Below are 24,159 nucleotides of genomic sequence, written 5' to 3'. Positions count from 1 at the left end.
AGTGGCATCCCACCTCCAGGAAGTGGCTCCCTACCTCAGTGGATGAGTTGTTGTCAGCATTTTTTTTTAATGCCAACAGTAACATTCTGGAATAGGAAACATAAGTTCTAAGTTCTGATTTCTTGGTCAGCTGCCTCAACCACTTTGTCATTATTGTGACCATTGCAATGGACATGCGTGGCCACAACCTAGACTTTGGTCATGTTGTATTGGTCTCATTAGAAGCCTATGGATGTGCTCTGACTCATGTGCAGAAGTGCAAAAATTGAGCCTTTCGGATAACAGGCACAGAAGTGACTGGGGCAGAGGGAAGAGCTAGAGAGAAAAAGGGAAAGAGTGGGGAGGGAGAGAACTGAAGTTGCTTTTGGAAGAGGAGGCAAGAAAATCAAAATGTTAAACTTCAATAAAGAATAAAATACAAAGGAGGTTTTGCACAGTATGAGTTGGAGGTACACAGAAAGTGGTCTGTATGCATACGTCTGCTCAGTGGTTGAATCTGTTTTCAGTGTAAATGTCTTAATTAGGCAAATTTTCTCCAAAGAATCAAGTTAAGAAGGGAGGCAGAGCTGCAGTAAAGTGGAATGAGGGACACCTCAGGGAGCCTGGACACATAATCACAGATGACCACAATCTACTTACCACCCAGGAGGGTAGCACCATGGGGTAGGACCAGCCTCCTGGAGTTTTTCGGCACCTGAGTCACATATTGGCTTTCTTGATCTTGAGATCTGAACATGGGGGCTCACAAATTATATAGTCCGTGTGGTTCTTGGAGACTCTGTCCTATCAGCAGTTGGAGCAGGCGATAATCTTAAGGAAGCTTGATCACATAGCCTACTGGAGGTCCAGAATGAAATGGATGTACAGAGCCTTGTCTTTAAATGGAGGAAAGCCAGATATGAACTACAGTGTCAAAGAGAGTGTTCTGTCACAGTTTTCTAGGAGAGAAACAACACGATCAGTAATGTGTTGGTTTGAAGCAGGATTGAGCAGGCACCATTAATTAATGATTAAAGATTAATCATTAGTCTTTTAATAATTAATGTCTGAGAGCCGATGTCACCCAATGACATGGCAAGGGTGGATGGGAGGTAAGAGGAGGAAGAGACAAATGCCAGGGTCATAGCCTGGTGAGGAAACCTGTTCTTGTGGGCATCCACTGAGGTGACGATGGGACTCCATTTGCCCCTGCAAGGATTAGCAGGGCTGCTCCTGCTCTCTGCCCTGCCCTGGGCTCAGGGTGGGAAGGTTCTGGTGGTTCCCGCAGATGGCAGTCACTGGCTGAGCATGCGGGATGTTGTGAGGGAACTTCATGCCCGAGGTCATCAGTCTGTGGTCCTGGCTCCAGAGGTGACCATGCACATCAAAGGAGAGGACTTCTTCACCCTCAAAACCTATGCAGCTCCACATACAAGACAAGAATTTAACCAACAAATGATGAGAAACCTTAAAGTGGTCTTTGACACAGGAAACAATGTGGAGACATTCTTTAAATCCTCCGAGGCTTTGAAAAACATATCGGCAGTTCTCTTAAAGACTTGTACAAATCTATTGCACAACGAGCCCCTGCTCCGGCATCTGAACTCAAGTTCCTTTGATGTAGTCTTAACAGATCCTGTGGTTCCGTGTGGGGCAGTGTTGGCTAAGTACTTGGGCATTCCTGCTGTGTTCTTTCTACGATACATTCCCTGTAGCATAGACTATGAGGCCACACAATGTCCAAACCCTTCCTCATATATTCCAAACCTACTCACAATGCTTTCCGACCACATGAGCTTCCTGCAAAGGGTCAAGAACATGTTGTACCCTCTGACCTTGAAGTACATTTGCCATTTCTCATTCACTCCCTATGAAAGCCTCGCCTCTGAGCTTTTGGAGAGAGAAGTGTCGTTAGTGGAGGTTCTCAGCCATGCATCGGTGTGGCTGTTCCGAGGGGACTTTGTGTTCGACTACCCCAGGCCCATCATGCCTAACATGGTCTTCATTGGGGGCATAAACTGTGTCATGAAGAAGCCCCTCTCTCAGGTCTGTATTTTAAGCAATCAATAGTCTATGCAGAGAATATTTTCTAACTTTCCTCCTGGTCTTTAAAAGGATTCTTCCTCTTTTTCTCATATCCTTTCATAACATAAGCTAATAGATTTGGGTCCTTCTGTTTTTATTTTATGTGTATGGGTTTTTGCCTGTATGCCATGTATGTTTGTGCACCACACACATATAGTGACCATGGAGGCCAGGGGAGAACATTGAATCCCCTAGAACTAGAATTACAGATGGTTGTGAGCCATCATGTGGGTGCCGGGAATTGAACTCAGTTCCTCTGGAAGAGCAGCCATCTCTCCAGCCTCAGAGCCTTCTATTTTTCTTTGGCCGCTGGTAGGACTGGTGGCTGAGATCTGTAATGGACTGAAGGGTGGTGGTGGGGCTCTACTGATACCATCCATGTGGCAGTGTATTGTTTTCCTGAGAGTGAGATTTCCGACCTGGGGCAGGAACAGAGACATTGAGCTGCTGACCTAATAGGATGAGTTTAACGTAAATATTTCTAGGTGAGGATACAGGAACTTCAAATTGCAGTTGTCAGTTCTATGGGCATTTCTACCATTTCCTAGTGTCCCCTTCAATGTTTTTCTTCAGTGTTAAAAAAACAAAACAACTTCATTATAGAGTTCTTTTCTGGCCACATGGTGAGCTTTAATCTAAAGTATTTCTTTTTTTGAGGCAGTTGTTATTGGGGTTGCGTTCTGGATTACTTTGACAATGTGTTGGCCATTGGTGATTTGGAAGACAACTGCTAATTTCATATTCTATCACTTTGAAGAAAGTGTTTCTCACCTCTCAGACTTCAGGTAGGGTCTTAGGGTCGCTTCTGTGTGAAGCCATGTCATATGCAAATATGCAAATGAGGTCTCTTGGATGTCTTTTTTTCCTTTTTGTTTTCTGCTATTTCTTTCCTTTTGTTTTGTTCTAACAAGAATCCTGGTACTAGATTCGATGAGTGGACAGAACAGACACCTTGTTTAGTTTCTGATTTTAGGGGTGGTGCTTTGAATTTCTCTCCGTTTCCTAAATGCTGGCTACAGTTCTGAGGTACATAGATTTTATTATGTTAAGATATGTCCTTTCAAGTTATAGTGTCTACAGGGCTTCTTGTATTAATAGATCCTAGGTTTTGCCAGAAAACCTTTTTTGTATCTATCGGGGACAATAGATATGGAAAGATATGGAAAGGGATGACCTGTGAGCTCTGTTCTTTAGTCCACTTTACTGATATTCCGCACATATTGATTTGCCTGTTGATATTCCGCACATATTGATTTGCCTGTTTTGAACCAACATTGCACCTCTGATATAAAGCCAACTTGAGCATGATTGATCTTCCTGATGTGTTCTTGAATTTGGAGAATATTTGATTGAGAAGTTCTTTACCTGCTATCATCAGGGAGATTGGTTTGGTTTTTTTTCTTACATGTTTTTGTGGCTTGTGAATCAAGGTAATGCTGATTCGATAAAGAGTTTGATGATGTTCTTTCCTTATCAATTTTTGTGGAGTCAGTTGAAAAGCATTGGTGTTAGTTCTTTGAAAGCCATGCGGACCCAGAAGTGTTGAGTTTGGAGGGCTTAAGTTACTGCTTTGATTTCCCATTTCCTACTTCAGAAAGCACCAGATGGACTCTCCCGAAGGACCAGTGTGTTCAGATCCTTTTACCTGTGTGCAGAGGATTAAGAAATGTATTTTTTTTAGTACAATTTTATTTTCAATTCAGTTTAATGTCTTATGCACTTTTCTTAGAAATCCATGGAGGGTGGGGTACTCTGTGATAGACTGTCGCAAGGTGAGCATGCCAAAAATGGTCTGAATGTGTGGCATAGACTGTGTTAAAAGCATGGACTTCTCAGTTGAGTGTGGACGGTCACATCCAGTCAGCTTCTCCTCTGGTCTGTGTCCCCTCCTGAAAATGGGTCGGCATGTACACTTAAGTGGAGTGACTTTTTTTTCTCTCCAGCCTCTGCCACTGTTGTAGAACCAAGCTAGGGCTGACTGCCATGCTAATATGCCACTAACCACCATGGAACTTTGAGACTCTCAATTAAATAGGTTGTCCCCTGGCTTCACAAGAGTAAAAAGTGAACTGATTTAAAGTACTACATTTGAGGTAATAGGCCTTTAGTGGCATCCCTCTTCTGCATCTCTGTCGGACTGTAAGAGGGCATCTTGGTTTGTGGGCCTGGAACCCCAAGACGGCAGGTGTTTAACCATGCCCCCAGAACCCAGGGCCTTGACACACGGTCTAATCTCCATTTAACCTCTACTGTCAGTCACGGAAGACACAGGTAGAGGGCGTAACTAACAGGAGTTATCTAAAGGCTGGGGGCGTAGATAATTAAATTATTCCTCCCCTGTCCCTCCTCTTTCCCACTCCCCATATAAGAGAGCTCCTCCTGGCATTTGGGGCGTGGGACGTGCACGCACATGAAAGGGCGCACTTTCACAGCATGGACAATAAACTTCTTCCACGGACTCCACGTGTCTTCTGTGCCCGCCGCCAACAAGCTTCCAGCTTTTGGAACCCTAGACTTTCTCGTGTATGTGGGAACCTGCCAGTGGGAAACCCCTGGGACTCCGTTGCCCACTGGCCACCTCCGCTGCTGCCGTGCCCCTCCGCCGCAGCCGGCCTGCTGGCTGCTGTTGCAGGGGTCGAGCCGCCCCCGTGCAATCTTTTTCCCACACATCTTCCTAAGTTTTAAGTCTGGATCGACATCTTAACAATGATCAAATGCCCCCTCATCCTTTATACGTAACTGAAAGCCATCACCTAAAATTCAGTTTGATTTTTTCATTTATTAATTCAAAATATAATTACACAGTTTCCCTCCATTCCCTTTTATAACTCCAACTCTTCCCACCCTCCATTTCCTCATGTGCTCTGAGTTTCCTGATCTCTCTTTCTTTGGTTGCTTACATATGTACATATATATGTATGCGTAAATATCTAAATTCAACCTACTGAGTCCGTTTGGTGTTGTATGGACATTATTTCAGGGCTGGTGGTTTGATGTTGAATAACCAGTTTGGGGACTCCTTCTTGGGGGAAGACTTCTACTCTCAGCATCCCTTAGTTGCCTGTAGTTCGTTTTTATAAGAGTGGGACTCCTTGAGATGTCCCCCATCAACATTAGCAGTGTTAGTGGAGTTTGTTTTTCTTGTTCAGGTCAAGATTAGGAAGCTACATTGTTGGGCTAACATTGGTGAAGCTTTCCTGTTTCTAGGAGACACAATTTTACAATAGATTTTTTTTTTGGAGGGGATGTCTCTGGTTCTTAAGTCTATCTAGCCCTTCCTCTGGTGTGTTTCCTGGGCCTTAAGTGCAGTCCTTGTATTGTGGAATATCTATCCATTAAATCTGGGCACTCCCCGATCAGTTGTTGGGATCTGCATTTTGATGGCTTGTGGCTCTCTGTAATGGTCTCCATCTGTTGCAAACAGAAGCTTCTTTAGTGAGAGTTGGGTGCTACATTTACCTGCTTGTCTAAAGGTAAGTATTAACAATGTTAGAATTCAGTTAGGAAATATTCTGGTTTGGGAACATGGTGGTAGTAGATATGCCTCTAAGCTCTAAGACCTCACTAACCTCATGTTGTTTGTTGACTAGGTTTCAGGTACCAGGTATGATTTCACTCTTGTTGAGTACGTCTTTAATCCAACTAGAGAACTGTTGTTGTCACCAGATATAAGTACCACTATTGCACCTCTAGAGAAATCTTGTTATGTTGGCCATTGTGATTTGTAGGCTGCACAGCTGGGTGTGACTTTTGCTCCACAGGACACACATATCCCCTACCCTTTGGCAGCTTGCTTAGCACCTTCCAGAATATTAAAGTTAATCCTTAGGGAGGGCCTTTCAGTTATACCCAGTTTTGAGCCTCCAAGTTCTGTTTCCAAACAGCATGGTATCTTCAGCAATAGGGGACTCACCTTCAACCTCTGTGAGGCAACTAACAGCAGCACCAATGGCCTATGGTATTTGGGAGTGCATTCTGACCAAGGACTCAAAAGGTTGGTGCTGTGTTTTTGTAAGATATAGTCTGTGGCTCTTGGAAGCATTTTTAGCCCATGGCTGAACTAACTCTATTTAAACTATATATGTATATATGTATATGTATATACACATATACACTTAATTATATTGCATGTAATTTTGGGTAGGAATAATATGATTCCTTATAGCTTTCAAACATTCTTAGTGCTATGTTTCCCTCCTCCTCCCCTCTCCTGCATTAGCCTTCTTCATCCTCCCTAAGGCTCCTCCATTTTTTCCCAATTTTCTTTTCATGTCATTTGTTCTCTGCTATAGCTCCCCACTCCCCACCCACAGGAAACCTTTTACTTTCCTGGTTTCAATGGTTATTCCAAGTTATATACTCCTGACATCTGACAATTTGGAGCTAGGAACCAACCACATATGGGAGAGATCATGTGACCTTTGTCTTTGTAGCCTGGCGTACCTCAGTATCTTTTCTAGTTCTCTCCTTTTACCTGCAAAAATCCATTATTCCATTTTTCTTTATGGCTTTCATAGTGTGCATGTAGCACATATTCATTGTACACTCACCTCATATTGACGTTGATGGTCACATGACTCTTCAGTATTTATGTGCATGTGAAAATTATATTTCATTTCACTGAAGGCAGAGTCTTGTTATTTAGCTCTAGCTGAGCTGGAACTCACTATGTAGTTCGGACAGGCAATGATTGGCCTGCCTCTGCCTCCTTAGTGCTGAAATTAAAGGAGTGCCCATCCACACTCAGCTTTTTATTTAAACCCGAAGCACCATTAATGTTCTTAACATCCTTCACTATGAAGTTGTAAAAAGAAAGTATAGTTAAAAATGTCTCAGAGCAAATATATACCTTATGCAACATTTCTAGCAAACTGTAAAGTGCGATAGATTGGCAGCTTGTGTGGCCAACACTTTTCCTCCTGTCAAGAACAAATGGGCAACCACAATTTCTCAACATCTTTAAAGACATAAATTTAAGACAGTTATAATTAATATCTGTTGTGTGCCTCTTCACAATTTTAGTCTAGAGTTATGTCTCTGACTCAGCTGAACCACAGTACCCATGACCCAGTTTTATAGGTAAAGTATTTCTTCCGATGTGGTATTGGACTGAGCCTTGTGTGCTTTTCAGAGCAAACAAACACTGGAACTTCACAGTGAGGAGAAGTACCAACATTGTTCTGAAATGATCTCCCACAGCTGTCTACTGAAGTCAGAGGTGGACCAGTGGTGTACTTTGAACCTGGGCAAAAGGAGTGGGTTTTCACCTCCAGGTCCTGAGAGACTCTCTCATCAGACAGGTTGTGGATAGTGTCTTTTCTATATTGAGAACAGAACTGGCAGGAATGACTACAAACTTCAAGTTTCCACCTGGCCACCACGTGATCCTCCCAATTTTCTTGGTTTTATAGCCTGGTGGTGGTGGTGGTGGTGGTGGTGGTGGTGCTGCGGCTCATTGGTGCTTCCCAGGGAAAGCAGCCACCGGATGAGCATGAAGATCATTGTGAGGGAGTTCCATGCCTGAAGCCACAAGACTGTGGTCCCGGCTGCAGATGTTTAATCTGTACACTCCTTTATGCCTCTGGCTACCCATCCCCTGTCTTTTGTTTTGTGGGCACGGACTCTGTTGGTTGGTTGCCTCCTACTCAGGCGATTGTTTCTGTTGCTATGCAGAAGCTTCAGTTTCATATCACTTGTCAGTTCTTGGAATTATTTCCTGGCGCCTTGGAATGTAGTTCTAAAAACCATCCCCTAAACCCAGTGTTAGGTCTTGGATGGGGGCAGGTAGTTCAAGAGAATGCTGGGCTTGACCACTGGGGATGAAGGAATTTATTTGAAGAGTTATCAGTACCATGTATAGTCAAAGGGACATCAGCATGTCAGAAGCTCTAAGTAGAGTTCAGGACCCAGTACCAGTGACATGGGTACAGAGACCCATGGCAGGGACTCTGAAGAGAATCAGAGAGCACATGGCATGGGTATGGGTGAGGAGCACGTTTTTTTAAATATTTTTTTGAGGATGGAGCAATAGGTCCTCTTGGTATAAACTAACTTTCCAGGCTAGCCACTGTGGGTCTATCGAGTGTGCCAGCTCAGAGACAAGTGTCCCAGGGGATACTTGTCGGTATCTGTGAGAGGAGGCCTGACCAGAGGGTGGATTCTAGTATTACATTCTTACACCTATATCTAAAGGGTAGGCCAACTATAAAAATACAGTAGCAGTTGATTAAAAAAGCAATCAATCCTTCAACTCCAATAATTGAAGTAACTGAACAGCAAGAATAGTACTATATACCCTAGAATATTGGATAATTAATGTATAAATGGAAAATTTAAAAGTCCAAAAAGATTAGTGATTGGTATTGGGACGATAGAGAAGAAACATAGAGGGAAGATAAGTAGAAGAGGTGAACAGTGGGGATGGATATGAGAGGAAGGGAGCTCCAACTAAATGTAGACTGAAAGAGATAGAGAGAAAGAAATACAACCCAACACCCTAGCACAGTGCCAGCTCAGGAGAGACAGAGACAGATCTGGACCTGGAAACCAGGGCAGGCTTTGTTCTTTGGAGAACCTTTCAAAAGGGAACTTTAAAAGACTAGAACAGGAGAAAAGAATAAGGAAATGAAAAACAAAGAGGACAAATGGAATTGGACAACAGGATGGTTAGGATGCCATTGGGTACCAAGGAAAGGAGAAATAAAAGTTCAGGAAAAGAGAGAGTGGGTACAGTGCCTGTACTTGGTCTCTCCCCTGGGTTCTGCTGATTCTAGTCCACACTGGATATCCCTTTCTAGGCTCACAGACTGAGGTCACACCCCAGGGCAGGCTTTCACAGGTCAGGTGGAAGATGCAGTTGGTGTTCCTAGGTGGTCTTTCACTGGTCCATTTAAGGATCTTGGTCACACCTCTAGATAGTCCTTTGTAAGGTTGGGTCACAGATGCTGAACGGGTCCATGAGAGGTCACTCACAGGTCTGATTGTAAATGCTAGTCATGGGCCTGGACCTGATGCCCAGCATTCATTTGGGCTCTGTGTCCAAGGTCCACTGTAGATTCTGACTCAGATAAATTTTCAAACCTTGCTGAAGACTACATGGTACTGATTCAAGGTTTAGTTCCTGATATCTAGAGGCATTCTGTGGGCTAAGTTTCAATGTATGAGTGGCCACGGCCTGAGAATACAGATTGAAGTTTTCTCAAATAACATGTTCCAATGAAGTAGCAGTTTCGTGAACTTTTTTTTTTTATAGAAACAAAACATAACAAAAAATCCATAAGTCAAGACACTTTTCAAACATATTGGTGGGCACACAACAGGTAGACAGGTTACAGCCAGATCGGGAGAACTGTTACAGGCTTTAGATGCTATCAGACAACACTCTAAGCCTTTTGATTGATGTGAGACTAAGGTTTTATTAAAATATTCCAAAAGATTTTTTCTGTTTGTTAGGATATAAGGTCCAATAGGTTTTATGCTATGGTCTGACACAGAGTGGGGCAAAGGATGGCTATCTAATAGGACAAAGATGCTCCAAGATAGATTGTAAGTAGGCTGGCTTTGGGCCTATAAAATTCTCTCCATATCATTCAAGTTCTAACCCATCAATTAGCCTTTGCAGACACAGCCCCCGCCCAACCCCCAGGAATTCTCATTCACATTACTTTCTCTGGGTTTCTATAATGTGTGTTTCAGGGAGGGTCTATGGTAGCCAAGCTGCCTACTCAACAGGAGTCCTCTCAAAAATCTTTACTCCAAACTTCTCTAGTCTGTCTAGAGAGGATTTTCATAAGGCTTCCTTCTTTCTATGTTTCTTTCTCCTGTCTCTTCTTCTGCTTTTCCAATGTCTGACCCTGGAAGCACAATACAGGCTTCCTGAGTCACTTTGCCTTGAGGCATAGCTCCCTGTATTCGTCTCATGGGGGAAAGAATATCATCAACTGCTTCTGATAGCTCCCAATTCTCCTTGGTTTATTCAGTTGCTTTTGGCGGGGGCTGGGGGGTGTCCTACCACCAGGAACTGGCTGCCTCTCCCACTGGATGTGGAGGGGGTGCCTTTCTTACAAACAGTGGTAGCACCTGAAGAAGAGACCAAAGGCTATCTTCATCATTTCCAGATGTTCTTTGACCATCACAATGAACAGGAGAGGCCCCAGCCTAGACCCAGGGCATACTGCATGTTTATGGGAGAAGAAAAATGATAGAATTTGCTGTATGTTAAAGGCCAGAAACTGAGGATAGGGCAAAACTTACAGAGAAATGGCAAAAAAACAAGAGAAAGAGTCAGGAAAAATACAACGGAGAAGTTCCTTTTGGGAAGGAAGTGGAATTCTAGACTCTTGGCCTCTTGAAGGGGCACAGTGACATCTGGTGGTCCACAGGAAGTATTTTGCAAACACACACTTAGCCAGCAGTGGGATCTATTAACATTAGAGGAATTCTCTAAGGCAGTGGCTTCTCCCCATCCAAAAGTTTCTCTCTGTACAACCATAACTGACAAGACTTGACAGAGGGCCATGGGTACCTTGAGGTGGAATGCTAGACATCCCTGGGACATGCCCAGGGGACAATGGAACCTCAGGACAAGTAGGATCAAGACATGGCAGCAACTGCTGAGCACGTATATAAGAAATACTTGCAGTGGGGATCAGACTTCTGATTATATCTGATCAGCTGACCTGCCCAACTCAGTCTCAGAGTGTCTTTTCCATTTTAAAGTTAGAACACAGGCCCAAGCTGTTCTCACAGACGACATCCATATTAGGATGCAGAGCTGCCAGTGATCATGGAAGAGTCTCATCACAAAACTCAGGAGGTAGTGAAGGCCAAGATGAGTGTCCACCCACATCCCTAACTAGAGAGCTGAAGACTGTAGTACTTATCACAAAGGAGAACAGAACTTCAGATGAGGTTAGATCCCAGGCCAGAAATAGAATCCATCTTATGAGTAGATCAAGGGAACAACTCACAGAGGAGAGCCGTTTTCCCACAGGCTGGTCTTGCTGTGGTATGCTTTAGATAGTCTTGACTTCCACGGGGGGTACAACTTCCCACACAGCATTAGGTAGATCTAAATAATCAAACCATGAGTTCAAAATTCTAAAAGCATTTCAATACTTGGCACCTGCCAAGCACTTTAAATGCAGTGTTCCTGATAACTATCATTAACAGGCTATTAAATGAGCTACCTAGAGAGTTGAAATACTGGTTTTCCAAGCTAGCTTGGCAGTGGTCTGTGTTCTATGATGTCATGAGTGCCACTTGAGAATGGAGAGAGAGAGAGATTTTAAGGAATTACTTGGTCGGTTGTGTCTTGAGAAGAGAAGATGGCTATGTTTGGAATCCAGCCATCAACCACTGCTCAGAGCTCAGTGATAAACAGAGAGATGATGAAATGAACATGTACAACATTGTTTTGAAATTGGGGGTAGGGGAAGAGGTGAACCCTGATGGTTCAAAAACAGCTACAGATGACAGGAGTCTTTCTGGTAGAGAGATGGTCTGGTCTGTTTTCTCTGTGTGGGGGTAGGTGGTTGGGACATCACTGAAGGCCAGGCATGGATTATTATGCAATCATTAACTGAAGGTGGGGATTGTGCCTACCAATGGCATATCATGGTGCAAGGTGACTTGATGGTGGTATAAGATGAAGAAACTCATGTTTAGGGAACAGATAGGTAAGGAAGGTTCACCTCTATGAGTTTCCCAGGATATGGCCATGGGAAAGCATGTGTTTCCAGGAGGACTCTCAGGGCTGCTGCTCCTACTCTCTGCCCTGCCCTGGGCTCAGGGTGGCAAGGTTCTGGTGGTTCCTGTGGAGGGCAGTCACTGGCTGAGCATGAGGACCATTGTGAGGGAGCTCCACACCCGAGGCCATGAGACTGTGGTCCTGGCTCCAGATGTGTCTGTGTACATCAAAGAAGAGGACTTCTTCACTCTGAAAACCTATGCTGTTCCATACACCAAGGAAGAGTATGAGCATCAGCTGCTGAGTCTTTTTCAAATATTCTTTAAAACTGAATATTCTCTGATGATGATCTTAAGCAATATGGAACTCATGAAAAATGTATCAACATTCTACGGGAGCTGTTGCACACGTCTCCTGCACAACAAGGGCCTGATTCAGCATCTCAACTCCAGTTCCTTTGATGTGCTGTTAACAGACCCTGCCATTCCCTGTGGGGCACTGCTGGCCAAGTATTTGTATATTCCTGCTGTGTTTTTTCTGCGCTTCATTCCTTATGAAGCTGACTTTGAAGCCACTCAGTGTCCAAGCCCTTCCTCCTATGTTCCAAGGTTACTCACAAGGAATCCAGACCACATGAGCTTCCTGGAGAAAGTCAAGAACATTCTCTATCCTCTGCCATTCAAGCTCATTTTCCACTTCGGTTTCATTCCCTATGAGAGCCTGGCCTCTGAGCTTTTCCAGAGAGAGGTGTCCTTCCTGGAGATCCTGGGCCATGCATCCATATGGCTCTTCAGGTTTGACTTTGTGTTTGACTACCCCAGGCCCATCATGCCCAACATGGTCTTTGTTGGAGGAATTAACTGTGTCCGAAGGAAGCCTCTCTCTCAGGTCTGTATTGGGCCTTCATCCAAAGAGTGGTCCACCAACACTGGTTTCCATGTCTCGCTATGAGTTGCTTACTTACCTGCTCATCTTTGGTGAATTAAACCTTTGAGGTGTCCACAGTTATCAGGATTTTAGTGTCTACCGAGACTCCCAGGATGCAGTAACTAGGGCTTCTAATTGAACCAAGGATCAGTAGTTGGACCCCATGGACTGTGTCCACCAGATAGACAGTATCTCCTGGACATGACATCTTCTCAACCTGGGCAGGACCAGAGGAGCCGAGCTGGCTCTCAGATGTTCTGGGGCTCATATGTTGTTTCCAGTGTAGGGTATTCCTTAGTCTACAGCAGGCAGTGAGTCTGAAGTGAGCCTGGGTCTCAACTAAAGCTGGGAGGATTTTCTCTAAGGTTCCAAGCAGTTTGACCTGATGGTCCTTAAGTGCAGGCATCCTCCCTGGATTCTTTTTCTCCAGTTTCTATTGGCAGCTCTTCCCCTTGCTGTCTTCTCTGTTTTGCCTTGTACCTGGTATGAGCATCAACCCAAGGCCTGTTCTCTTTGCTCATTGCCTTCATCGTCATGCTCCAGTACTGTCTTGAGTGTGTTGCTTACAGATTCATGCTTTCTTTCTGTACTTACTGTTACACCATCACTTTCTACAATTGTTTTGGTTTCATAAATTCACAGAGTAATGAAGTTCCCTAAAATATTTACACAAACTAAAAACCAAACACTTCCCTTAAACAATCTTCCAGGCATTCTGTAAATATTCTCTTTCCTAAGTAGGGGAACACAGGCACAGCATAGGTTCCTACATTTGGTCCCGATGACATCAACAATTCTCTGTTTCATGGTCACACAAGCTGGTGGAGTCTGAGGATACACTGAAAGAGTTTAAGGGGGTGGGAGACGAGGGAATGAACCTAGACTTATCGAGAAAGTCTGGGGAGAAAGCAGAATACGAAATTGGTAGAAAAGTAAGCAGAGTTGGATGTATTTATTGTCAGCCCAGATGTGGAAAGTAACTGCAAGTTTGAGGACAGAGGTGTCACATGTCTTCCTGGGAGTGAGAGCTCCTGCAGAAGCAGAGTCGTGATGACAGGGATTGTTCTCAGCCTTTCAGGAGGAGGATGAAGTATCTAGTCAATCGGTGTTGTTGGTGTGTGTGCATAAGGTACTCACTGGGAAGATGCTATCAGTTCTCAAGAGAAATGAAGGAAATACAAGGAGAGCTTTTCCATTTTCCAGCATGTCTCATGTCATACCAGCTACATTTTACTTGTCTCGTCATATGGTCACTTCATGGTTCATGTTTGTAAATGTCCATGGGTACAACCATACAGTTCACATTGTTTTACTTTTTGTAAATTAAAACCAGTTATAAATCTGCATAATTCTTAAGAAATTTTCTTTTTATTTCTGTTCATTTTTTCTTTTATTGGAATTAACTTTTAGGTTAACACACAAAGAAATTTCGCTGTGTGTCTTAACTACCTTTTTATTGCTGTGAGAAAACACGATGCCCAAGGAAACTTGCAAAGAGAAAGCATTTAATTGGGTGAGAGTCCAGAGGATTAGAGTCCTCTAGAACCATAACAATGGGGAGCATGCCAGCAGTCAAGCAGGCATGGTGCTGAAACAGTAGCTGAGCGCTTACATTGAGATAGCCACTATGAGGCAGAAAGACAGCTCACCCCTAGTGACACACCTACTCTAATATGACCACACCTCCTAGTCTTTTCCAAACAGTTCCACCAACTAGGGACAAGTATTCAAATATATGACCCTATGGGATTATTCTCATTCAAACTATTACTTGCTGCCTTCTTCCAGTATATCTGTTATTATGTTTTGTTCTTTCTTGTTTCCCTTCCCAGAAACCCTCCTATAAGCTGACTTCCTGCTCCAACTGGTCTTCTTTCTTCCCCAAGTTAGTTAGTTCTTCATATCTGCTGTTGTATTGCATTCATGTGATTACCTACTCCATCTCCCTTCTCCTTTAAGATCTTTCTACTGTCTCAGAATCCTCACTCTGGTTTTGTGTCTTACATACATACATACATACATACATACATACATACATACATACATACACATACACACATACATACACTCACTCAGGAACATAAATACATACATATGTACACACATACACACACTGTGAGAGAGATAGAGACAGAGGAAAACAGATGGAGAAAGAGAGAGTTCTAACTCTAGTTTTTACCTATCAGAAAAATAGATTTATGTTCTGAGTTTGGCTTATTTTCCTCAGCATAATGATTTATGATTTCATCAATCTCCTACAAATGTCATGATTTCCTTTTTTATGTGTAAACAAAAGCCCTTTGTGTATATGCAACAGATTTTATTTGCTTAGCTCTTTATCTGTTGTGAGCATGTTGTCTGGTCCGATTCCTTTGTATAGTAGCTGCTACAGCAATAGGCATATACTCACAAGCATTTCTGTGATAAGTTGCCTGAGAGCTCTTTGGCTGCATACTCAGAGCAATATAGGTGGGTCACATTGTAATTCTACTTCATGTTTGATTTGTTTATAGACAGCATTTCAACATGAGGAAGCTCTTGCTGCCTTGGCACCCAGAATGGTGCTTCTTCAGGCACATACCTGGTCAATTTTTAGATTTTTGAGGAAGCCTCATGCTGATTTCTGTAAACATGGCTACACATGTTTACATCCCACCAGCACTGAATAGTGCCTCTGTCCCTGAATCCTCCCCAGCATTTTACAGATCACGTGGTTAGCTTTGTACCTCTCTGCCCAACTCCACTACATCTACTCCTTTCTGTGTCTGCTGGTGAATTCCCACTTCCCAGTTCCTCTCCCAGAGTCCCTGCCTCTTCCTGGAAGTTCTGCCTTCCACTTCCTGCTCAGCTATTGTCCATCAGCTCTTTATTACATCCAATAGGTGAGTGATGAAGGAGGAAAGTTTACAAAATATGAGGCCAGTGATGGACCATAGAAATAACAATACCAAGATCTGGCCAACACTCAACCCTCTGCTGGTACAGCAATCAACTGAATACACAGAGACAACCTTCACACAATGTATGAAATATTACCCCCAACAAGGATCTTTTGTGCCTCCATAGGAGTTTTGAGGTTTTTTTTCTATTATTGTAAAAATAAAAAAGACTATAAATTTATGGGAGTTGTATTGAATTTGGCTTTCCCTGAAAAAAGCCAATTTAACAATATTAACTCCTTTAGTTTCTGAGCATGAGAGATCTTCCCATTTCTTAGTGTCTTCTTCAGTTTTCCCCTGCCCAGTACTTTAAGATGTTCTCTGTCCTGGTCCTTCACCTGCATTAAGTTTACTGAGATACTTTTTGAGATAATTGTTAATGGGATTGTTTCCTTGATTTCTTTCTCAGAATATTTGCTAGTGATATATCTGAAGAAAATTAGTTTTGTATGTTAACACTGTTTTGATGAAAGTATTTATTATATTTAACAGTTTTCTGGGGGAGCCTTTGTCATCTCTCATTCACAGAACAGTATCATCTGTGAAGAACGATACTTTGAATTCTACCTCTCCTATTGCGACTACTTTATTTCTTTCTCTTGTCCTGATGTTCTAGTACTATATTGAAGAGGAATGGGAAAAGAAGGCACCTTTGTTTGTTCCTGATTTTACTGGAAGTGCTTTGAGTTTTCCCCCCATTTGGTATAATGTGAGCTATAGTTTTGTGATACACAGCGTTTATTGTGTTGACATGAGTTCCTTTGTTCCAAGTTTCTTTAGGACCCTCGTTGTGAGAGGACACTACAGTTTTCCCAAACCTTTCTGACATCTCTTGAGGTGTTCATGTGATTTATTTATTTTTATTCTTCAGTCTACTTATGTAGTGTATTATATTTATTTTATCGATTGCCCTAGGTCAAACTAAATTTGCACACTGAACTGAAGCTGGCTTGATGATACTAGATGACCCTTTTGATGTATTCTTGACTTCACTTGCAAGTATTTTATAAATAACATTGACGTCTATGTTAATCGGGGAGCCTGGGCGTTAATTTCATTTTTGTTGCTGTTGTTAGTCTTTATCTGGTTTTGTATCAGAGTAATACTGATTTTCTGAAAAGACTTTGATAATGTCCCTTCCCTTTCTCTTTTAGAGAATAGTTTGAGAAGCAAGTGTTGTTCATATTTCTTTGAAAGTCTGATAGAATTCAGCTGGGTCCTGGTTTATTTTTTGTTGGGAGAGTTTTAATCGTGCTTCAGTCTTGTTGCTAACTGTAGATCTGTTTAAGTTGTTTCTGCCATTTTGGTTTACTCTTGATGGGTTGTCTCCCTCTAGACTCTTCTACTTCTTTTAGATTTCCTAACTTAATAAAGTATAAGCTTCTGAGTTAAACCTGATAATTTTCAGAATTTGTTACTGGTGGTCATCGCTTCCCTTTTCTCTCTAATTGTATAAATTTAGGTCTTCTTTTTCTTTGGTTAGTTTGACTCAGGATTTGCTCATTATATTCATTATTTTTTAAAGAACCAAGTTTTTGTTTCATTGATTGTAATTTTTTAAAAATTATATTTCATTTCTTTCTGCTCTGAACTCAATTCTGTCTTTCCTTGTACTAAGTTGAGATTTAGCTTGTTTCCATTTTCAAGGACAGAAATTATACCCATTATGTAATTGGGAGTTCTTTAGTTTTTTAAAGGTAGCTATAAACTTGTAGGCTAAGCATCCCTTTTAGGACTATTTTCCGTGTATTCCGTGGGTTCTGGCACAGTGTGTCTCCTTTTCCGTTACATTCTAGGAATTTTTAGTTTTCTTTATTGGTTTTCCCAGTGACTTAGTCATCATTCAGTGGTGTGTTGGTTAGTCTCAATGATTCCACGTCTGTTCTCTGTTTCTCTTGCTGTTGATCCATTTGTGATTGGGTAGAATACCAGAAGTTATTTCAGTTTGCCTACATGAATTAGGACTTTCTTGGTGTTCCATTACATGATTTAATTTAGAGAAAGCTCCAGGGACTGCTGAGAACATTGTGTACTCTACAGTGTTTGGATGCAATGTTTTACAAATATCTATTTCATCCATTTGACCTATGATGTCATTTAGGTGATATCTTTCTGCATTTTTTTTTCCAGACTAGGATGCCCTGTGTATTGGTGAGTGTGGGCTACTGAAGTCACCCATTATTGTCTTAGGATTGATCTCTAGCCTTACATCTTACATTGTTTGTCTTATTGAAATGAACTCTGATGGTCGCTAGGGAGCAGTAGCACGTCACAGGGTTTTGTTAGTAGAGAGGTGATAAGAAAAACTGTACCTTGGTATGGAGGCAAAAAGTTAGGTCAGTAATAAAAGCCAGGCGTGGTTTTATTCAGCAATGATTAACTTAAGGAGGGTACTGTACCACCCAATGACTTCATGTATGGACTTGGGAATAAGAAGATAGGGAATAACCTAAGTGCCATAGACATGTAAGCAGGCTAAACTGCTGCGGACTTCTCCGGTGTTAGCCATGGAAATTCAAGTGTTCCCTCAAAAGCTCTCAGGACTGCTGCTCCTGCTGTGTGCCCTGCCATGCGCTGAAGGAGCAAAGGTGCTGGTGTTACCCATGGAGGGCAGCCACTGGCTGAGCATGCGGGATGTTGTGAGGGAGCTTCACGCCCGAGGTCACCAGACTGTGGTCCTGGCTCCAGAGGTGACTGTGTACATCAAAGGAGAGGACTTCTTCACCCTCAAAACCTACAGCGTTCCATACACCAAAGAAGAGTACAGGCACCAATTGCTGGGCCACTTTCAAAAAGTTTTTGAAACTGGATTTTCTCTGAAGTTACTTTTCCAGAATGTGACAGGTGTAAATAATATGTCAAAATTCTATGTGAGATCTTGCATGGGTCTGCTGCACAATACAGCTCTGATCCAGCATCTGAATTCCAGTTCCTTCGATGTGGTTTTAACAGACCCCTTTTTCCCCTGTGGGGCAGTGCTGGCCATGCACCTGCGTGTTCCTGCTGTGTTTTTCCTGCAATCCATGCTCTGCGAACTAGAATTTGAGGCAACAAACAGTCCAACCCCCTCTTCTTATGTTCCCAGGTTACTAACAAGAAATTCTGACCACATGAGCTTCCTAGAAAGAGTGAAGAACATGGTTTACCCTTTGCCATGGATGTATTTTTGCCATCTTAATTATGGTCCTTTGGAGAGACTCGCCTCTGAGCTTTTGCAGAGGGAGGTATCCCTGGTGGAGATTCTCAGACATGCATCTGTGTGGTTGTTGAGAAAGGACTTTGTGTTTCACTACCCCAGGCCCTTCATGCCCAACATGGTCTTCATTGGGGGCATAAACTGTGCCAACAGGAAGCCACTCACTCAGGTCTGTATTCAGTCTTTATTCAAATGTTTCCAGCAAGATTGTGTTAAAAACACAAACAAAGTAAAATACTCTGAATTGCTGTTACCCACTCACTTTTCTAGGGATTTCTTTCTTTCTTTCTTTCTTTCTTTCTTTCTTTCTTTCTTTCTTTCTTTGTAATTCTTCTAATTGTCTGTGGTAAGTTAAATTCTTATGGCATTCAGAGTTGTTATTTCAGGTGGTTAGTGGTCACTGAGGGCTGGGAGGCAGTCCTCAGGGTCTCTACTAGGATTGAGGAGAGATAAATGTTGGACTCCACTGAGTCTGCTCACTAGCAGACTGTGTCTTCCTGTAGATGGGATTTTCTGAATCAGAGGTGGACCAGAGAAGCCAAGCTAAGAGAGGACCCATCACAAGGAGTGTTCTTCTTAGCCAGAGGACCTAACAAGTGGCAGTTGTTGTTGTGATAGTCTTCAACCATGCTCTGTGGGAAGAGGTGGTATGTGCTCACAAGAGACCTGGTCACTCAGTCAATGTGGAAGCAATCTCATGGTTCTTTTCCATTTATAGCCTGTCTGTCTCGGGACAAGCCACATTTCAAGTGCTCCATGGTCATGCGATTGTTGCATGGTCACTGTGAATGTTCTGGGGCACACTCAAATTGCACATATTCATGTTTTCTATATCAAAATTTGTGTCTGAATCTGTCCAGTTCCCAAGTAAATGTCTAGTGCTAGTATTTGCTTAAGTTCTATTTGCATTTTAATGGTTTTGCCCTGGACATGCACGTGGCAGTTAGATGGTGGACTAAGGTTAATACTATTTTGATTGTATCGCTTTTATCTTATTGCTAAATGACATGTATTCAGGTTAGTGACTTCCTCAATCATGTCATGGAGTTCATGTCCAGGGAATAAATGAAGGCACCTTCTCAAAGTTTTATTCTGGTTTTTATGTACAACTTTGTTGGCAAGGTGCCTTCCTGACTGGCTTCTGGCTGAAGGTTCCACAGATCCTGTGTGCTCCTCCAACACATCGCTCAGTCTCTGTTCTTTCTGTCTATTGCTTGTTATTTATTGGTACACTTTGGTCTTAGGATCTGATATTTATGCCTTCTCAATGACAGGTTTATGAGGTCTTATGTAAAAGCTTCTTCCCACTGTCAAAATCTATCACAGTTTTGGGACCTAGATAGGGCCAAATACTAGTAGAGTATGGCCCTGACCAACATGGAACCTTAAGGGGTTGATGTAAAACTGTGGCCTTCAGCCTCCAGAGACAAACGTTTTGATCCTCCGACACAATGAGATACAAAATATGAGTTTATCAACTGCTTCATCCATGTCCTTATTTTTATGACCATTATGTAGGAAAGGAAGCTAGAACGTATGAGTTTTTCTGTGGGTATCCACAGAAAACATATACTAGATTTTCATCACATATAGATGTCAGAGACTGATGACTCATAACCATATAGAGAAGTGCCAGAGACACAAAGACAATCCAGAGAAAAAGACCAGAGCAATGGCTTGTGAAGACAGAACAGAATCGTTTTTCCCTGGAATTTTCTTGATCCTAAAAGGATATATAAGGCCGTTAGCACTGGACATGGGCTGCACAGTAGAAGCACCATGGATATGCTTATATGCCTAGTGATTGTGTTTCTTCTGAATGAAGAGCTCTATCTAGGTCCTGTCTGAGCAGACAAGACAGAAAGATAAACATGAAATACATTAAAAAACTGTACAAAACCCCCCCCTGCTTATCACACCTGAGACAAATCTCCCGAGGTAAGAACAGATTGCCTCTCATGTACAAGGTTCCTGTGCTAGCTGGTTCCATGTGCCAGCCTGACATAAGCCACCGTTGTCAAAGAAAGGAGCCTTGGTTGAGGAAATGCCTCCATGAGATCCAGCTGTAAGGCATCTTCTTAATTAGTGATCATTGATGAGGGCCTAGCTCATGGTATGTGGGGATATCCCTGGGCTGGTGGCCTTAGGTTGTCTAACAAAGCAAGATGAGTAAGCCATAGGAAGTAATGTGGTAAGGAAGTAAGCAGCATCCCTCAATGGGCTCTGCATCAGCTCCTGGCTTCCTCCTTGCTTGAGTTCCTGTCCTGACTTCCTCCAGTGATGGACTAAGATGTGGAAGTGGAAGCCAGATAAACCCTTACATCCCCAGTGTGCTTTTTGGTCATGGTGTTTTGTTGCAGCAATAGAAATTCTGTCTAAGGCATGTGCCCTCACCTAGTCCTTGATTTTGTTTTCTGCATTTGGAAAATTGAACATTGTGACCCACCAAAGTGTATGCCATGATGTTCATAGGATAGACAGTGTCCATATCAGAATTTGTAGCTAGTATGAACAGTGAGAGAGCAGCAGTTATAAGTCTCAAGATCTGCTGAAGGCTTAAAAGAAGCCCCCGCCCATATCCCTAAAGAGAAGGCAAATGTATACAGCCCTCAGTATTCAGCAGAACTGAACTTCATACTGAGCCAGACCCCAGAATGGTGTATTTCTGCTTCCAGTCCCACCCAAAGAGAGCAGCTTATTGGAGCAGGACACTGCCTCCATACAATGTATTCATATAGAGGCTGGTCTTGCTCAAGTGTGTTCTACGTAGCATCTGCTTTATTTATTGTGAGGAGCTGAGAGGATTCTCAGTTGACCTTTGAGTGGAATCCCATCCGCAAGTCATGAATTCAAGATTGTCTTGTTAGACAGCTGCCCATCAGTTCGAATACAGTGACCCTGATCATACAGTTACATTGTCAGAGATGAGCCGACCTAGGGAGCAAGCAACATTTTTGCTTGTCTCACTGAGTGCTTCTTGAGAATACTAAGAGAGACCTCAAAGAGCTACTGAGTATGCCATGTTTAATGGAGTGGTTACAACAGGTGCCCAGTCATCAGGCACTGCGAAATGGCATCCTGCTGACATGTGATGGACAGAGAAGGAAATGTGATGATTGTGCAGATTGTTTTTGTGAAAATCAGGGGAGGAAAAGGGTACTCTGTGAGATTCATCAGAGAACAACAGCAGGTGACAGGAATCTTTCTAGTAGACAAATGATGACGTCTGTTTTCTCTGAATAGAGCCAGAAGGTTAAGGCATTATTGAAGGCCAGGCATGGATTAATTATGCAGTAATTTAATTGAAGGTGAGCATTGCACCTACCAATGACATGTCACAGTACAAAGTCACTTGATGGTGGTATGAGATAGAGAAACTCATGTTGGAGACAGAGACAGGCAAGGAAAATCCTCTACTCTTTGCTTCCCTGGACATAGCCATGGGAAAGCATGTGTTTCCAGGAGGACTCTCAGGGCTGCTGCTCCTGCTCTCTGCCCTGCCCTGGGCTCAGGGTGGCAAGGTTCTGGTGGTTCCCGTGGAGGGCAGTCACTGGCTGAGCATGAGGACCATTGTGAGGGAGCTCCATGCCCGAGGCCATGAGACTGTGGTCCTGGCTCCAGATGTGTCTGTGTACATCAAAGAAGAGAACTTCTTCACTCTGAAAACCTATGCTGTTCCATACACCAAGGAAGAGTATGAGCATCAGCTGCTGAGTCTTTTTCAAATATTGTTTACAACTGAAGATTGTCTAACAGTAACCTTAAGAGAATTAGAAGTTGCAAAAAAAGTGTCAACATTCTATGGGAGCTGTTGCACAAGAGTCTCCTTCACAACAAGGGCCTGATTCAGCATCTCAACTCCAGTTCCTTTGATGTGCTGTTAAGAGACCCTGCCATTCCCTGTGGGGCACTGCTGGCCAAGTATTTGCATATTCCTGCTGTGTTTTTTCTGCGCTTCATTCCTTATGAAGCTGACTTTGAAGCCACTCAGTGTCCAAGTCCTTCCTCCTATGTTCCAAGGTTACTCACAAGGAATCCAGACCACATGAGCTTCTGGGGCTCATATGTTGTTTCCAGTGTAGGGTATTCCTTAGTCTACAGCAGGCAGTGAGTCTGAAGTGAGCCTGGGTCTCAACTAAAGCTGGGAGGATTTTCTCCAAGGTTCCAAGCAGTTTGACCTGATGGTCCTTAAGTGCAGGCGTCCTGCCTGGATTCCTTTCCTCCAGTTTCTATCGGCAGCTCTTCCCCTTGCTGTCTCCTTTGCTTTGTCTTGTACCTGGTATGAGCATCAACTCAAGGCCTGTTCTCTTTGCTCATTGCCTTCATCGTCATGCTCCAGTAGTGTCTTGAGTGTGTCGCTCACAGATTCATGCTCTCTTTCAGTATTTCCTATTACGCCCTCACTCTCCATGGCTAATTCGGCCTCATACATTCCCAAAGTAATGAATGTATCTAAATTTTAAAAAAGGTTTCCACATTAAATAATATCCCAGGATTTGTGTAAATATTCTTTTTTTTTTTCCCTAAGTGGAGGAACACAGGCAAAGTACAGACAAGGAAGTTCCTCTGCTCTGGGCTTCCCTGGACGTGGCCATGGGAATCCAGGTGTTTCTGGGAGGACTCTCAGTGCTGCTGTTCCTGCTCTGTGCCTACCCTGGGGAAAGTTCTTCTGGTCCCCGTGGAAGGGCAGTCAGTGACTGGGCATGAGGACCACTCTGAGAGTGCTCCCTGCCCAAGGTCACAAGACAGTGGTCCTCGCTTTTGAGGTGACTCTACATCAGAGATGACATGTCTCCCTGAAGACCCATGACATTCCATTCACCAAGGAAGAATATAGATATCACTTTCTAGGTTAATTCTTATCTTTCTTTGAAATGCAGTTTTTCTGTGAGGATGCCTTTAAAAATAACGACAAGTATGAAACTATGTGTCAGCATTCCCTGGGAGAACTTGTGTGGGTCGGCTACACAATGAGACCCGTCTCAAACCTGAACTATTCTTCCTTTGAGTTGGTGGAGACAGACCCTGTTTGTTTTTTTTTTTTCTGTTTGCAATGTGCCTGGGTGTACCTGCTGTGTTTTTCTGCTCCATTTTCTGCACCTTGTGAAATAGACTTCGAGGCCACACAATGTTCAATCCCCTCACCCCCCACTCCAGTATATTTTGAGGCTACAGGCAAGGCTTTCTGACCACATGAACTTCCTGTAAAAGGTTAAGAACATGCTATACCCCCTGACCTTGAAGCACACTTGTCATGTATTTTCATTCCTTTTGAGAACCTCTTCTCTGAGCTTTTCCAGAGAGAGAGAGAGAGAGAGAGAGAGAGAGAGAGAGAGAGAGAGAGA

General features: G+C 43.0%; 1 protein-coding gene and 1 pseudogene across 4 annotated transcripts in view; both read left to right on the top strand.

The window, feature by feature from the left end:
• Window positions 1–1,131: 1,131 nt before the first annotated feature.
• Window positions 1,132–24,159, top strand: part of LOC114610781 (UDP-glucuronosyltransferase 1-2) — a 49,666-nt gene continuing 26,638 nt past the window's right edge. Inside the window, exons 1-2 of one of the 4 annotated variants that reach the window (XM_028755397.1) lie at window positions 2,748–2,849; window positions 18,704–18,983. In XM_028755397.1, the coding sequence (XP_028611230.1) occupies window positions 2,761–2,849; window positions 18,704–18,983 (369 nt within the window). In that variant the 5' untranslated portion in view covers window positions 2,748–2,760. Of the gene's footprint in view, window positions 2,026–2,747; window positions 2,850–11,751; window positions 12,641–18,110; window positions 18,984–24,159 lie in introns of those variants that run through there. The other 3 variants (XM_028755395.1, XM_028755393.1, XM_028755394.1) reach the window with 3 other exon arrangements.
• On the top strand, window positions 22,255–22,925 carry LOC114610710 (annotated as a pseudogene).

Source organism: Grammomys surdaster, unplaced genomic scaffold, assembly GCF_004785775.1.
Source record: "Grammomys surdaster isolate TR1022 unplaced genomic scaffold, NIH_TR_1.0 126059, whole genome shotgun sequence".
NCBI classification, from domain to species: domain Eukaryota; kingdom Metazoa; phylum Chordata; class Mammalia; order Rodentia; family Muridae; genus Grammomys; species Grammomys surdaster.
The sequence above is the reverse complement of the archived record's forward strand: the minus strand, read 5'-3'. Positions and strand labels throughout refer to the sequence as shown.